The following is a 15,670-nucleotide window of genomic DNA, read 5'->3' on the forward strand; positions in this document are numbered from 1 at the left end:
AGAGACATGTGCTGCTTGGGACTCAGGGGCCTTTCTCCAAGGTCAGCACCAACCACGGGGGTTCCAGCCCTTCTGTGAGGGCGCCCCAAGGTCTGGAAACAGCGCTGGCTAAGAGAGGGGCAGACAGCTGTGCAGCCTCCCTCTCCCGCAGGAAAGAGGGGCCTTTGGCTGGTGCTCCCCGGGGACGGCTCACAGACCCCACTCTAGGGCAGTGGCACCTGCTCCGAGGCAGAGCCTCGGGCCCGGGCTGCTCTCTTGTTGGCATTTCTGAGGACGTTCCAAAGACCAGTCTAATTACATCCTTCTTTTCCAAATAGCACACTGAAATCTAATAAACATGAGTTTGGGTTCTGGAAGAATCCTTGAAGAAAAAGCACCACGACCGTCTGCGGTAGCCTGTGTAATGAGGGCCAGGTGTGGTGTGCCCACAACCGTGCCCCAGGAGCCGCCACCATCAGGCTGTCCGTGTCCGGATGAGGGCACCGCTGGTGGTATGAAGGCGCCTGGGGAGCGCACGAGAGTGAAGGCACAGCTCCTCAGTGGGCCGCAAGCCACGAAGGGTCTTTGGTGTCGGGATCCCTGCACAAAGGGGTCGGTCTGAGAAGCCAGCTTGGGACCAGGAGGCTGAGGAAGCTGGATGGTGGGCAGGTGGGGAGGACCAGGACAGAGGGTGGCTGCTGAGGGAGCTGTGACCAGGGCACGGTGGTGACACGTGGTGGTTGACAGTCAGGGAAACGGAGCCGGGGCACGCACAAACTCTATCATGTCTGCAGTTTTTCTGTAAACCTAAAACAAGTCTAAATGAAAAAAGTTTACAGGGAGAAAAAAAGCAAATGAGGCCTGACCTCACAACAGTCCTCAAAAGGCAGGAAGAGGGGATATTTAGTAAACAGGCATGCTTTCAACCGCTGCCAGCCCTGGAGGTCTGGCGGGCTCAGGGCCGCGGGGCAGGAGGCGCGAGGGTCGGAGCGCCCCCGCCATCTGGGGAAGGCTGCCCGTCACTTCACTTCTCAGGTCCTGCTCTCTCTGGCTTCGCTGGAAACCCCACCGTGGCAGGGAGGAAAGGCTCTGGGGCCACGGGCTCCAGAACGGGCAGCGGCAGACCGAGGGGACAGTGGGAGAACACCCCCCACACACACACGACAACCCCACCCTCCACGCTGGAGCGGGGCGTGACAGACCAAACCGACCACCACAGAAAGGCTCAGGAAACAGCAGCCCTGCGAGCAGGGGACCAGGACCAGCACCGTCCACCTGCCGGTTTCGCAACCTGCAGCCCCACCTGCACGCTCCCGCTCGCGCACGTCCGTCACGGAACTTGTCCGACATACACGGCTGCTCCCAGCAGGTAACCGCAGACCCCAGGACAGTCCCTGACCGAAGCTGGGGAGCTCAGGGGGAGAAGCCAGCTGAATGTCAACCAGGAGGCCTGCAGACAGGACCCCGGGCACGAAGCCCTGAGGGGCAGGATGAGCCCATTCAGCCAGAGCGCGACAAGCGGTGTCCTGGGACAGACAGCAGCGTCCCCAGGCGCCCATGGACGGAGGGGCGGGCGGTGGCCGTACGTCCTGCACAAACAGGGGTCTCTCTCACGTTCTCAAGAAGCTGGAACCAGGCTGTTTCCAGGGAGAAGGCAAGCTTTTCATGACACACTCTCGGCTTCGAAACACCACGTGCTAGTGCTGCATCTGCAAATCCATCCCCTCGACTCCTCCTGAACGAATAAAGGCAGCTGCTCCTCATCACGGTACATAAATACAAGTCAGAAATCCGTTTCCCGCCTGACCAAGTTCAGCTGGCGGAGCCCCCCAGGCCCGTGACCCCAGCGTGTTCCCACACCTCGAGGCGGGCACCCCAAGACGGGGCAGAGGCCGGAGTGCTGCTCCGCACAGGACTCCCCGAGCCCCTGACCCCCACCCTGCCCCGCGCTCAGAGCTCAGCCGGCCAGTCCTGCCCCGGCAGACACGGTCTCTCCTGAGGTGTCCTGCCCCAGGTCAGTCTCAAGTATTTAGGATCTTTCCTCAGCCTGACCCCAGCTCTGCCTGCCTCCTGCCCCGAGCCTTCAGCCAACAGTCAAGGCGGGGACCACAGGGCGCTCTCCCTTCCCACCAACTCCCACCGACCCTCCCACCGACCAGTCTGGAGGAGCTCGAGGTGGCCATGGAGGAGGGAGAACACCGGGGCGGGGGAGCAGGGGTAACACGGGGTGGACCAGGCAGGCGGGCGGGCAGCCCCATGCTGCGGGCCGCACCCCGCTCCAGACGACCAGCCAGAGGGGCTCCCTGAAGTGAACCCTGCCAGCCACAGCTGGCACTGCCCTCAGGGCCCACCAGACATTTTACAATGAGGTAGGAGGAGACAGGAGGGGACACAGCGCTCACCTGCTGGCCAAGGTCGGGCACAAAGCAGCCGTCCTTTGAGCGGGGGAGGCAGCTGCTGAGATACGGCAGGGCCTGTAGGTGCGTGGTCATGCCTCTGTCTCACGCACCCCCGGCCCCGATCGGGTCACTCGCACATCCACCTCCACATCCTGGGCCCCAAACACACACACCTATCCCGGATGGGGCAGCACACAGCACAGACTCCGGGGACCCCGGCCGCTGGGGGAGCTGGAGAGCTCGCTCATGCACCCGCAGCAAGCTGGGGCCTGTTCCAAGAGCATACAGACTGGGATCCAAGGGTCACCACCCCTCCCCCATTCTTCCCCCAGAGCCCCCTTCCCTCCCCAGAGGACCCCCATCTTCCCCCAGGACCTCACCCCCCAACTCCCCACTTCCTCCCCCCAGGGCTCCAACCTCTGCACTCTCCCTCCCGCCAGTGTCTCCCCCATCCCTGCTGCCAGGGTCTCTGATCTCTCCCCGTCTTGCCCCTCCATCCACAGCCTGCAGCACGAGGACAGGATCTGGTTAACTAGATGGACATTAGAGAACATCCCGCTCTGTCCTGATCCCACTGAGCTGAGGGATCAGGGAACTCCCATCCGTGGCCCACATCCCAGGGCGCCTCACCACCCATATCCCCTCCCAGACAGGGTACCCTGGGTGGCCTCTGACCAGAAGCAGGCTGCCCCGCATGAGGGTGCCCAGCACTGCCTGCAGGGCCTAGAACGAGCCCGGGGCCTGAGGTGCCCACTTCTGACCTGACAGCTGCCTCACTTGGCAGACGAGGAGCTACCCCAACGCCCATCGCCTCCAGCGTCTGAAATCTGGGGAATCCTCACTGCCTGCAGCACAAAACTAGTGTGGCTTTCACTGGCTGGAGTGGGGAGGGGGCTGGGTGACCCGTGGCCAGGGGCCCTCTCCCAGCCAGATTCTCCTAAGCAGACCTGGGTCCTCAGGAGTCGCTGGGAGTCGCTGGGAGAACAAGGGACCACAGTCAGGACGTGCCCAGGGCTGGGTGCAAACCGGTGGCAGGAAACGCCCTCACCTCCCAGGTGTCCCTGTTGTCACAAGCCTCTTCAAAACAGCTGGGGAGACTGGCACAGGGTGCCAGACAGTTGGGAAAGACACTCCACACACGTCAATAGGAACCAACCCTGGAGCTTCCAGACTCCAACAGAAGGTCCCAATGTGGCCCCATGTGGCATGCCCCTCCCCAAAGGTCTGGGAGCTCCAGGAAGCCCCACCGCTCCCTCCCCAGGCCTGTTCATCCAGGAGGCAGACTACATCAGGCTACAGTTTCTGGATTTTTCCAGGATGTCAAGTGTCATGCTGCAGGACCCCCAGCCTTAGTCACTCCTGCAGGGAGATGGGACCTGAACCCCCGAATCCGTGTCCTCTCTCCAGCTGGTGGCAGGTCAGCCCAGGAAGATGGTGAGTGGGGCCTGGACAGGAATGGTCCTGTGTCTCCAGGGATATGCTACCATTCCCTGGAAACACTATCTTGAGACCCTCTGTCAGCCCAGCTTCCTGATATCCAAACCCAGGCTAGGTCTTGACAGGGTGTCCAAGAGGAAGCAAAATGAGGGCCAAAGCAGGCAAGTGACAAGAAGAGCTCCCAAATGTCGGAGCTCCTGTCATCAGGCTAGGTGCACTGTGGTCTGGGACTGCTGGCCACAGTGGGGGTGGAGGGTCCCCGAGCCGCAGACTAGCCGCAGGGCACTCTCCAGGCACCATCTGGACACTCACACTTGTCCACACTATGTTAGGCACAAGAAGGAATGAGGGCCACCTTGTAGCTCCGTGTGAAGCAGAAAACGGTACCCCACTCGGAGGACCCAGTCCTAGTGCACAGGGCCAGAGACCATGGCCACAGTTTCCTGGGGATGCTGGAGACCCCAGCACAAACTCATGGTTCAGTCAACAGCCCAGGCTACTGTCCCAGGGGCTCCCTCACTGTCCTCATGCCCCACTCCACCCAGGGAGCAGAGTGGAGCCATGCTGCAGGCATGGGCCTGCCTTCCTTCTGGGGTCCTAGGCAGCACCCCCGTCTCTGGGGGCACAGCACTGCTGTCCTACCCATCACATTGTGGCGTCAGCCTCAGCGAGCTGGTCTCTCACGCCTCGGTTGGCTTCCCTCCCAGTCAGCATTGCCCATCACCACCACTCTGGGGGCACTTGGAAGGTCAGCAAGGCAGAGTGCGACACAGACCCAGCAGCAGGCCTCGCCTGCCCCACCACTGTTTCCTCAAAGGGGAGGGGGGCCAAAGGAGGTAGAGACCTGCGCGTGCACCCCTCCCTCCCCCCGCAACAAGTGTATGGAAAATGCCAGGATGTGACAGGGGCAAGGCCCAACAGTTACAAAGGACAGCACCCCACCCCATGTGTGTGGACACATGGGCACAAGACGTCCATAGGCGCGCTGCTACGTGTGTGCGTGCCCCAGCACACCCACGAACACCTGTGCCCTGCACACGCCTCATTCTGAACATTCAGCTGCTAAAAGGTGATTTCTTTAAAAAGGGTGTAAAAGTACCAGCAATGAATGATCCAAAAAGTAAGTTCCAGAAATGGTCCCACTTACCACTGCACCCAGAGGAATAACATACGTAGCAATAAGCTTAACAAAGGGATGAAGGATTTACAAAATACCGCCGAAGAAATCAAAGACCTGACTCTAAGTAAGTGGAAAGACACTCCAAGCTCAGGGATCAGAACACACAACGTCTTCGGGGTCAGCGCCACCTACAGCAGGAATCTACAGATTCAGGGCAATCCCCGCCAAAACCCCACCAGCCCCTTCCCAAGAAACAGGGGCAGATTCTTAAATCCCTATGGAATAGCAAGGCATCCTGAGAGGCTGAAACAGTATTTTAAAAAGAACAAAGCTGGAGGTCTCACACCTCCTGGTTTCAAAACCCACCACAAAGCTGTCGTCCCCGACACAGCACGGCTCTGACGTTAAGGAAAGACACACGGACTACGGAACGGAATAGGGTCTAGAAAGAAATACCCGTGTGCGAGGTCAAATGCTTTTCAATAAGGCTACCGACTTTCAACAGGGAAAGAAGGGTTTCTAAGCAGGAGGTACTGGGGTGACTGGATGTGCACTTGCAAACAAACACAGGTGATCCCTGCCCCAGATCACACAGAAATGAACTGAATCAGAAAGCAAACAGGAGAGCTAAAATTCTTAAAGTCTTAGAAGAAATCAAAGGGGCCAATCTTTGTGACCTTGGATTTGACACTGGATTCTTAGATACGATGCCAAAAGCGCAGGCAACAGAAGAAAAAGGGTAAGTTGGATGTCACCGAGATTAAAACTTTGGCGGATCCACGGACACAAACACAGAAGTGAAAAGACACCTCCCAGAATGGGAAAATACTGGCAAATCATGTATCTGATAAGTGTCCAAAACATATAAAACACTCTTACAATTCAACAATAAAAAGACAAATAACCGAATTTAAATGTGGGCAAAGTGTCTCAACAGACCTTTCTCCCATGAAAGCAGACAAAGGGACGACGAGTACATGAACCCACACGACATCGTCACCCATTAGGAAAACGTGTATCAAAATGATAATGAGATTCAACTTCACAGCCACGCGGAGGCCTGTGACTTAGAGTGGGGAAAACCAGGTGTTAGCAAGGGTGAAGCCGTATCAGACGGCTCCCACGTCGGCGCTCGCTCGCAGAACAGGGCAGCCGCGGTGGAAGCCAGCCGTGGGCACGTCAACAGTTAAACACAGAATAACCACAGGACACAGTAATTCCCCAACGAGACAAAAAGAGGTCTTCAAACAAATATCCGTACACGAGTGCTCGCGGCAGCGCCGCTGACAGCGGCCACGGGAAAACCCCAAGTCCATCGCCAGGCGAGTGGGTACAGGAACGCGGTCCGCCTGCCCGGGGGAGTACTTACTCGGCCCCGGCAACATCCGTGAAGTTCGGACACCCGCCACAACACGGAGGGCCCTAAAATCCATGCTACGTGTTAGAAGCCACACACACACAGGTTCCACACTGTAGGGCCGTTTGTTGGAAACGTCCAGAACAGTGAAATCCACCGGGGCACAGCAAACACGGGGAGGGCTGGCCAGGGCTGCGGAGGCGTGCGGGGGGTGCGGAGCTGCTGATTAAAGGGTTCGGAGTTTTCTTCCGGAGTGATGAAAATGTTTGGGAACCAGACCGAAGCAACCTTAGATACCATAACCCATGCGCTTTAAAATACTCACGGTCACGATGTGTGACTTTCACTCCCAATTTAAAAGAAAAAAAGATAAAAGGCTAGTTCTCCACTCGCCTGGACGAACACCACAAGGACCTTCAGTCCTTATGTTCTGTGATCACAGCCAGCCACTGGCTGGAATCCCGTGTTTTCTCGCAGATGACCACGCGCACTGGGGGGAAGCAGACAGACTCTACAGCACGGTGAGGGTCTCCCACACCAAGCCAAGGAGCTGAGGACCAAGGCAGATAGGAAAGAGGAAGGAGCGAGAGGGAGAGGGGCAGAGGCAGAGACGCGGCTCTGAGCAGGGCAGTGGGGCGCCAGGCACACCTGGGACTTGGGGGGGTGCTGCCAGGAAGAGCCCAGCTTGCCCACCTGGCGCCACGAGTGAGTCCCGGCCTCAAAGGCATTTCCTTCCCTGCAGGTCTGCGAAACCGTGGATGTGAATGGGGTTGTCGGTGCCTGGAGGTTGTTCCAGCCCTTGAGCCAGAAGAACCCAAACTGAACGTGTGCACCTGCTGGTCGAGAGGAGCCACGTCCCTGTCTCTGCTTGAAGTGAGAGGACGAGAGGGTCGGCCCCACGACCAGCCAGGCCACCGCGGGAACCAACAAAGAGAAGGAAGCCCCATGCCAGACAGCAGCCCAAGAGGGGCCCTGTAGCCACATCGGCCAGTTAGAAGCCAAGTGGGGGCTTCGCTCTTCCCACACCAGGTGTTTTAGGAGCTGGTTTCTTCCAGCACACCCCCATTTCCTGGTCGACACTGACGCTCAGTCCCCTCATTCTTTTGGGATACAGCCCTGCCACATGGCCAGACGCCGTGAGTGCAGAGGCGAGGGGGTGGCCCCAGAGAACGGGGTGCCGAGGTGCCGTCTGCAGCGACCCCGACCGGTGCCAGCCGCAGGACTGACCGAGGCTCACACCCAGCACGCTTCCGGCTACTGCTTCCAGTTAAAAGCAAACATTCTGGCCATCTCAGTGAGTCCAACTCCAAAACTAAGGACCAAGGGACAGGGGCCTCCTCTCTGCCCTCTAGACCCAGGAGGTCTCCCCAACCTGCTCAGCGCTTCTTAAACTCACGCACAGAGAATTTCTTTTTTTTTTTTTTTAAGATTTTATTTATTTATTTGACAGAGAGAAATCACAAGTAGATGGAGAGGCAGGCAGAGAGAGAGAGAGAAGCAGGCTCTCCGCTGAGCAGAGAGCCCGATGCGGGACTCGATCCCAGGACCCTGAGATCATGACCTGAGCCGAAGGCAGCGGCTCAACCCACGGAGCCACCCGGGCGCCCCTGAGAATTTCTTGTTCTAATCCATCATTTTCCCTGCAAACCCACCAAACACACCTCGATTCCACCTCGTCCCATATTCAGGAATCTGGTTCAAGAACTTAAGAGCCCCCTCCGGTTGTGCATTGGCCCTCATGGGCCTTCCTTTCCCTCCGAGGACACATACTCCACAGGCCAAGAGGGCCGGCCTAGAGCTCTGCTCAGTGTCACCTGGCACCCATGGGGGCCGAGGACCCCGACGCGGCTCTGCCCCAAGAAGCTTATGGCTGGGAGGGATGAGAGGCATAGCAAGAGCCCACAAAAGCCAACAAGCCCTGGGAAGGGGAGCCCAGAGACAGGGCCTTCCTGTGAAGGAGCCCAGACAGAGGGAATCCACACCAGAATGCACCCCAGCCCCACCCCTGCTGTGCCCACCATCTCCCATCTGGGGACTGGCTCCTGGCCCCTCTGCCGGTGTCCCCCCTCCTCGTCTCCCTGCCCCCACAACGCCCCCCTCCCCACCCTGTGTCTCCATGACAGCCAGAGGAGCCCTATCAAATTCACCCGCCACTCCTGGGCTCAGAGACTCGACGGGCTCCCTCTTCCGGATATACCAGAGGCCAACCCTGATGCAGCCTCCCTGCCCCGTGCCTGCTCTTGCCCCCACGGGGCTTCCTCAGGACTGGACAGGGCACCCCAGGCTGCCACGGAGCTTGTCATGTGCAAGTCTGACTCTGGTCGAAGGAATCCCAAGAGAAGACAGATCTGCCGTGCGAGCCCAGGAACCTCTCCAACCCACACAGAACACGCACCCAGAAACACTGACCAAGAAACCAGTGACACTTCTGTCGCTGAAGGGCTCGCGCTGTACCTCCAGCCTCGGACTCCTTATAATCAATGGTTCTGACTGCCTCCAAAGCCCCTTGCAATCGACAGAACAGGTGACTGAAAGAGCACCAGAAAGCTCTAAGATGCCTGACACTTCAACAGAATCACTCCTGTTGCAGACCGGGACTCTCTGCACCCAGGTGGTGACAAGGGGAGATGCTGGCCACTACAGCAACCAGCCCCGGCAGCCACATGCCTCGCTGCAGGCCGGAGTGGAGGACACACGAGGTCTGGTGGAAGACACAGGCCACCCAGTGCCTGCCCCACCCAGGAGAAGGACAGGCCCCAGTGCCCACGGGTGCCACACCTGCCCATCAGACACACAGACGAGACAGTTCAGAAGGTGGCTGGCCACAACTCCATCCCTCCCTAGTCAAAGCCAGCTTCCCAGGCAAATGCCAGTCGGTGCAGGTGAAGACCGGCGGGGCTGACAAGGCGGTCCAGCCCCAGGGGATGGGGTGCCACCCCGGCTCCTGTCTTCCTGGCAGACCGTGCTTCCAGCCCAGCCCAGCCCAGCCCAGCAGAGAGGCCTCCCTAGGGACCAGTAGGATGGCGACTCAGGGTGCCTCGGGCTTCCTGCAGAGGCAAATGCACTCTGGGAGCAGGCTCTGCCTCTAGAATGGGGCTGCCCCAATCACGCCCTGGCCTGGGGACACTGCTGGAAACCTCCCAGAAAAGACTGGGCCACTGGGAGTGTGGGTAACCACAGAGACCCTTCCCAGTCCTCCCAAAATAAGGTGCCCTGGAAAGAGGTGATGGACCACAGGTGGGACAAGACCGAGCTTGTTATTTTAACAGTTATGTTTACTTTTACAGGTACGGTCTACGGCAAGTTCCACTAATATGTTATTTCAGGGAATGATACGAAGTTTCCCTCTAAAAGAAATATTCAGGAGACGGAAATGCACCTTGGGGTCCTGGAATAGGAAAAAGACAGCACAGGGAAAACCTGCCCCAATAACCAGCTAAGGCCTGCATTTTGCTTAACAGCCGCACGCCTGTTCTGCCTCAGTTGCCCTGCTTGTAATGTGGTCCGGGCAGGGGCTGCCTTCAGACGAGGCATCGTGACATGTATAAGGACACTGAACCATTTCTGTAACTCTGTAACTCCAAAATTCTCTAAAATAAAAAGTTATAAAGTATTTAAACTTTAAAAAAAAAAAAAAAAAAAGAGAGAGTCAAGGGGCGCCTGGGTGGCTCAGTCGGCTAAGTGTCCAAGAGTCTTGATTTCGGCTCAGGTCATGAGTTCAAGCCCTGTGTCGGGCTCTACCCTGGGTATGGAGCCTACTTAGGATTCCCCCACCCCCTCCCTCTCTCAAAAAAATGAAGTAAGATAAATAAAACAAAATAAAATAGTCAAGCTGTTGAACACAAAGTCCCCCACAAGGTGGGACGTGGATCTAAAAAAGTCTGGGTCAGCCAGGACTACCTGCAGGTGGGACAGACAGCACAGGGGTCGTCACGTCGCACACCCTCCTGTGACAGAAGAAGGGTCCATGCAGGGACGGGGAGGGAGAGTGCCCAGGGCTGTGAGGGCCACGGATGGCCCAGGCCGGACCCCGACCCCGCGTGCCCCATCTGGGCACCTGCCCTGAGCTACCTGGGAAAGCTACAGCCTCAGGGCTCCCTCCTGCAAGGGGCCCTTGATTAGATACACAGAAAACATGCCCACAGGAGGGGGAAAAACACAGCCCCTTGCAGACCCCAGGGCCCACCCCACGTGGATGGAAATGAATCTGAGCTGATGAAATGGCCTGTGCCTACGTTGGATCAAATCAAAGACCTCCACTGAGAACGGAGAAAGGAGTAAGGCCTCCCCAAACGTACGTCTCCCCAGCTCTGTCTCAGCCTGTCCGGCATGCCACCCACCAGGCACCAGCCCTCAGCCCCTCTCCCCTGCCTGCCCTTCACTAATGGGTTCCCCCCAACACCCAATCTCAAAGTCTAGCTCAGACCTCGCCTGCCTTCCCAACCCAGTGGAGTGGGCCCTTGGGCAGCCCAAGGTCCTCCCAGGCCCTCCCCAGGCCTGGGCAGGTAGGGAGCTCAGCAGGTTCCAGGTGAGGTGGGGGAAGAGAGGAAGGACAACCCCCCAAGGACAACCCCCCCACCCCCCCACCCCCGCCACATGCAGGGTGTTCAGGGTCAGCTTCCCAGCATCTCTGGAACAGAGCAGCCCTGAAGGATCAGATGGCGGCTTTCACCCTTGGTCCGGCCATGAACTTTGAGGGAGGGGATACCAGCTGGTGGGTGCACAGCAGCACAGTTCAGGAGAGTCCCTTGTTCAGGCCCCGGGGGCTCTGCAGCCCTGGGCATCCACAGGCAGGAAGGCAGCCTGTTAGGCCCAGGGGATTTCAGGAGTTGTCCCTGCTGAGAACAGTCCCAACCCCTCCTCACCTGGTCCCTGTCATAGGCAGTGAGCTGGGACCCGGGCCTGGCTCTGACCCAGCTGAGCAGCTCCTGTCACATCTGGCTGCCTGGGTCCCCAGCATGGGAACTGGCAGGGCAACCGACCCATCTACCCTTTAAACAAGCAGGAGGTTCTCCTCTGGGGACTCGGGGAACACCCACCAGCACACAGGGTCATTCCATCCCCAGCCCCTCTGGCTTTGGGTCCAAGGGGGCAGCCACGGAGGACACACAGCCCTGGCCAGCCCCTGGCCAGCCCCCCGACCCTGTCCTGTCCAGGCCCAAACACGTGAGAACCTGTTGGAGCAGTTTGGGCACCGCGGGCACCTCCTCTTCCTCCTCCCCGTTTACTTCTGGGTGGGAAGGGGCCTCGCTTTGAAAACTAGGCACAGGGCCAGGTCACGGCCACCGGCCAAGGCCCAACTCTACCTCCCCCCCCCCCACGGCCCCCAGAGAGCATAAGGTCAAGTCAAACCCGGGGCGTCCCTGTCTGGAGCAGAGAAGGGGGGAACGGGGCACCATGCCGGCCCCGGAGGAGGCGGTGGAGCCCCAACACCCCCACCCCCACCGACGCTGTTCTGTCACCCACCCCCGCGGGGCGGAGAGAGAGGGGAGGGAAGGTTGGGGGGGGAACCGGCCGGGGTCCCCCCACCCCACCCGGCCCTGACCGCGTCCCGGGGCTCGGGGGCCGCGACGGAGGGTGGGCGCGCCGGTCGCCCCCCTGGCCGGGCCCGCCGGCGTCCGGGCCGCCGCTCGCGCCTCTCCGGGGCCCGCGCGGGGAAAGTTCCTGCAACTTCGCGGGGGAGGCGGCGGGCCGGGCCTGGGCCTGGAGCCGGCCTCCCCGCGGCCCCCGCTGTCAGCCGCCCGGCCCGCGGCGCCCCAACTTCCCCGCGCGGCCCCCGGGCCCGCTTTGTGCGCCGCGCGAGGGGCGCCCGCCCCGGCCCCGGCCCCCGCCCCGGGCACAAAAGGGCGCGCGGCCGGCGGGCGGCAGGCGGCGGCGGGGGCCTGCGGCGGGCGCGCACCGGGGCCAGGGCCGGGGCAGGGCTGGCGGGGGGGAGGGAGCCGCCGGGCGGCCGGGGGGCGGCCGGGGGCCGGGGCCGGGGCCGGCGGGCCGCGCGCTCACCTGCCGTGGAACCAGTCCTTGCAGGCGTCGCACTCGATCATGAAGCGGGTAACGTCGTAGGGGAGCCGGCACACGCAGTACACGGGCACCGTCGCCATGTTCGCGCGCCGCCCGCCCGCCCTCGGCCCGCGCTGCGCTCCGGGTCGGGCCGGGCGGGCCGGGCGGGCCGGGCGGGGGGCCGCGCCGGGCCGGGGCCGGGACGGGGCCGGGGGCGCACGACAGCCCGCGCGCACCCGGCCGGCGCGTCCACACAAAGCGGGGCGCGCGGAGCAGGGCCGCGCCGGGAGCCGCCCGCCGGCCCCGGGGCGCAGGGCGCGAGTGTGCGCGGGGCCGGGCCGCGCGCGGGACACAAAAGGGAATGGACGCGCGGGGGCGGCGGGCGGGGAGCCGCGGCCCCACCGAAGGGACCCCCGGCCGCCGAGCGGCCTCTACGTCAGCGCCCCGGGTGGCGCCGCCTCCGCCCGCCGGCCTGGGCCGCCGCTCCCGCCGAGGGAAGGCGGGCCGGGGACCGCGGGGAGAAGGCGGGCCGGGGGACCTGCCGGGGGAGAAGGCGGGCCGGGGGACCCCCGTGGGGAGAAGGAGGGCGGGGGGCACCTGTCGGGGAGGGCCAGGGGACCCCAATGGGGGAGAAGGCGGCCCGGGGGATCCCTCTCGGGGAATGTGGGCCAGGGAGGAGGGCAGGGGGTCTCCCGTGGGGGAGATGGGCTGGGACACCCCTCTGGAGGAAGAGGTAGTCTGCGGGACCTGTCAGGTGGGCAGAGGGATCCCTGGGGGGAGAACGTGGGCTGGGGGACCCGCAGGGGAGAGGGCAGGCCACCGGGACCTCTGCCAGGAGTAAGTGGGCCAGGGAGACCCCCTGTGGGGGAGGATGGATGAAGAACCAAGTCAGCACAAGGTGGTCCAGGGAACGGGGGAATGCATGGGAAGGGGGGCACCACGAAAGAAAGTGATCTGAGGACACAGGGGTAGGCAGGCCCCGGAGACCCCCGGGTGTGGGATGAGACCCTCAGGATGTCCTTCCCGTTCAGATGGCCAAGAAACAACTACTTGGCTCCAACTGTCTTCTTACCCAGCAGAGGGACAGGGGGCAGCTGGGGTTTTCTCTTGCTTTTCCTCCCTCCTCCTTTTTGGGCTGGGTACAGCCAGCCCTCCGGAACAGGATCCTTGACTCTCCTGATTCTCAGCCCCCAGAAGAGGACAGAACTCAGGGGAGCCAGGAGTGCGCTGGCACAGGTCAGCTCATAAAGACAGAGTGATTATGTGGAGTTGGAGCCCCGCCCCCATCCCTGGTCAGAGCCTCAGGCCTCCAGTCCATGTCAGGAATGTGGCCATAGGGCAGCCGGAGCTAGAGGGGTGGGCCGGAGGTGCTGCCGCCTTGCTCTGAGCCCTGCAGCCTCAGCCGGGTGGTCAGGGTCTGGGGGGTGGGGGCCTCTGAGGGCTCCTTCCACCCACCTGTCCCCTGCCCCCTCCCAGCCCAGCCTGCATGCTCCTCTGGGGGTGCTGGAGCAGAGGGGCTCTGATGTGCAGTAGGGAGCCTGCCTGTGTTCCCGTGCTCTGCCCCCTCCTCCTGGGGGAGGCTGGCCACCCGAAGCCCAGAATTCCAGCCTGGACAGAAAGCCTGGTCCAGGCTGCCTAGCAGCAGCTGCCCTGACAGGCAGGAGCTCACCTGAGGCCTGCAGCCTCTCAAAGCTACCTTTCCCGCCTGCAGGCAGCTCCGTGGAGGTGCTCCCAGCTCTTGAGCCAAAACGCAGCCCAGCGTGGCCAGCCGCCCATCCCCAGCAGATGACCCTGGACCACAGCTCAGCAGTGCCAGCGACGGGGCCTTAGCTGGAAGGCTCCAGCATGAGGAGTAAGAGTGGAAAAGATATTGGGTGATGGGGAGGAGGGATCAGCCCCCAGCCCCCAGCCCCTGTGTAGCAGCTCAGTGCCTTCCTACCTGAATTGCAGCTGTCACCCTCCCCTCTGGAGTCCTCCTCCCCAGACCTGGGGCCGAAGGCTCTGGTAAGCACCATCCACCATTAACACCCTAGTGTGAGTTAGTGCAGATAAATGGTGCTAGGTCTGCAGGGGGGCCCAGGGCGCTGGCCTGGCGCTGGCCTGGCACTGCTGAGTGACGGCCGCCCCGCAGCAGTGCTGTGGGGCTCACTGCCCACCTCCACCCCCTCGTGGTCCAGCGAGGCCGGCCCTGTGCTGCAGCCCTCCAAACAAGGACAGCACCCCAGCATTTAGCTCACTAGGAGCTGGCTTAGTTCCTCACAGGCCCCAGCAGCAGTCCCCTGCACACACACACACCCCCCCCCCGCCCCATGCTGTCTGGGAAGCACTCAGCATCAACCCTGCACGGCCGGCAGCCCCCTGCTCCACAGACAGGTACCCAGATGGGTGCCATTCTCCGGAACACGGAGGCGGAAGCCGCTCGGTCCCTCCCGAGGAGCTGGCCTGCTGGCGGGTGGGAGGAGCAGGCCGGGAGCTCAGACTTCCAGGGACCTGAGGCCATTCCACCTGCTCTGCCCTCCCCGTCTGCATGTGTCCACTGCACCTGGAAGTGTCCGCAGACATGCTTTCCTGTTACCCGAGGCTCCTCCGAGGCTGCGGGCCGACTACAGACTAAAGTAAGCATCCTGTGGGTCCCAAATTCTCCCTGTGGTCACCCTCCAGAAAACCCACCTTCTCCTCCTCCCTCTCCTTCATTTCCTTAGGTGTGCACTGAGCACCTGCTATGTGCTCTGTCGCAGCTCCTCTTGCTGTCAGGGGGATAGCGACACATGGCCCTCAGTGCCCTGGGGAGACCAGGCAGCAGGTGGGGGTGGGTGGGAAGGAACAAGGGCCCTTTAAAGCAACCTGGGCTCAGAGGCCATGCAGAGAGGGGCAGTGCACAGGGCCAGACTCTTGGACCCAGGAGGCAGGGGCCGGTGGCCTTAAGATGCCGGTGTCCCTTCTGGCTGGCCACCCACACTCCGCCCCTTCCATACCGTCTACCCTGGGCCTCAGTGCCCACCAAGTCCACGCCATTCCTGGGGGCGCAGCCAATGTAAGCGTCAAGAGCTCCCCACCTGCCCGCGTGGCCGGGCCTGTGGCAGGTCCGAGCGGGGGACTCCCAGCAGCACACACCCCGCAGCCAGCCTCAAGGGCAGGACTGTTTTATTTGCCTTGTTTCGTTCTCCTTGCTGCCCAGTGGACACACAGCATGTTTCCGGTCACGCCAATTCCCTTCCTCTCCACAAAGTACCCTGAAGGCTAGCACAGACTTTTCTTTTAATGGCAGCAACATACACAAGATAACCTTTACCATTTTGCCCAACTCTGAGAGCACAGCTCTGTGGCATTAGGTACGTTCACGGTGTTGTGCAGCCATCATGGTGCACCTCTGCAATCCTG

At 61.4% G+C, this 15,670-nt stretch overlaps 2 protein-coding genes across 2 annotated transcripts in view; one reads left to right on the forward strand and one right to left on the reverse strand.

Moving 5' to 3' along the window:
* Positions 1-12,412, reverse strand: part of PHF2 (PHD finger protein 2) — a 67,649-nt gene extending 55,237 nt beyond the window's left edge. Inside the window, exon 1 of the mRNA XM_045064966.1 lies at positions 12,293-12,412. Within this exon, the coding sequence (XP_044920901.1) occupies positions 12,293-12,390 (98 nt within the window). The 5' untranslated portion in view covers positions 12,391-12,412. The remainder of the gene's footprint in view (positions 1-12,292) is intronic.
* LOC123387512 (collagen alpha-2(I) chain-like) lies at positions 12,412-14,637 on the forward strand. The gene is made up of 4 exons (XM_045064967.1): positions 12,412-13,043; positions 13,435-13,525; positions 14,001-14,141; positions 14,240-14,637. Exons 1-3 carry the CDS (start codon positions 12,651-12,653, stop codon positions 14,117-14,119), a joined length of 603 nt encoding a protein of 200 aa, XP_044920902.1. The 5' UTR covers positions 12,412-12,650; the 3' UTR covers positions 14,120-14,141; positions 14,240-14,637.
* The last annotated feature ends 1,033 nt before the right edge of the window (positions 14,638-15,670 follow it).

The sequence above is a fragment of the Mustela putorius genome, unplaced genomic scaffold (assembly GCF_011764305.1).
Source record: "Mustela putorius furo isolate JIRA1106 unplaced genomic scaffold, ASM1176430v1.1 tig00003854_pilon_pilon_pilon, whole genome shotgun sequence".
Taxonomy (NCBI): Eukaryota; Metazoa; Chordata; class Mammalia; order Carnivora; family Mustelidae; genus Mustela; species Mustela putorius.

Excerpts from the sequence above, each read along its gene's own strand:
- LOC123387512 (XM_045064967.1), top strand. The coding sequence starts at position 12,651 with ATGGACGCGCGGGGGCGGCGGGCGGGGAGCCGCGGCCCCACCGAAGGG. Across the intron at positions 13,044-13,434 it reads TAGTCTGCGGGACCTGTCAG|CCAGCCCTCCGGAACAGGAT; the intron begins GTGGGCAGAGGG and ends GGCTGGGTACAG. Across the intron at positions 13,526-14,000 it reads CCAGGAGTGCGCTGGCACAG|GCAGCTCCGTGGAGGTGCTC; the intron begins GTCAGCTCATAA and ends TCCCGCCTGCAG.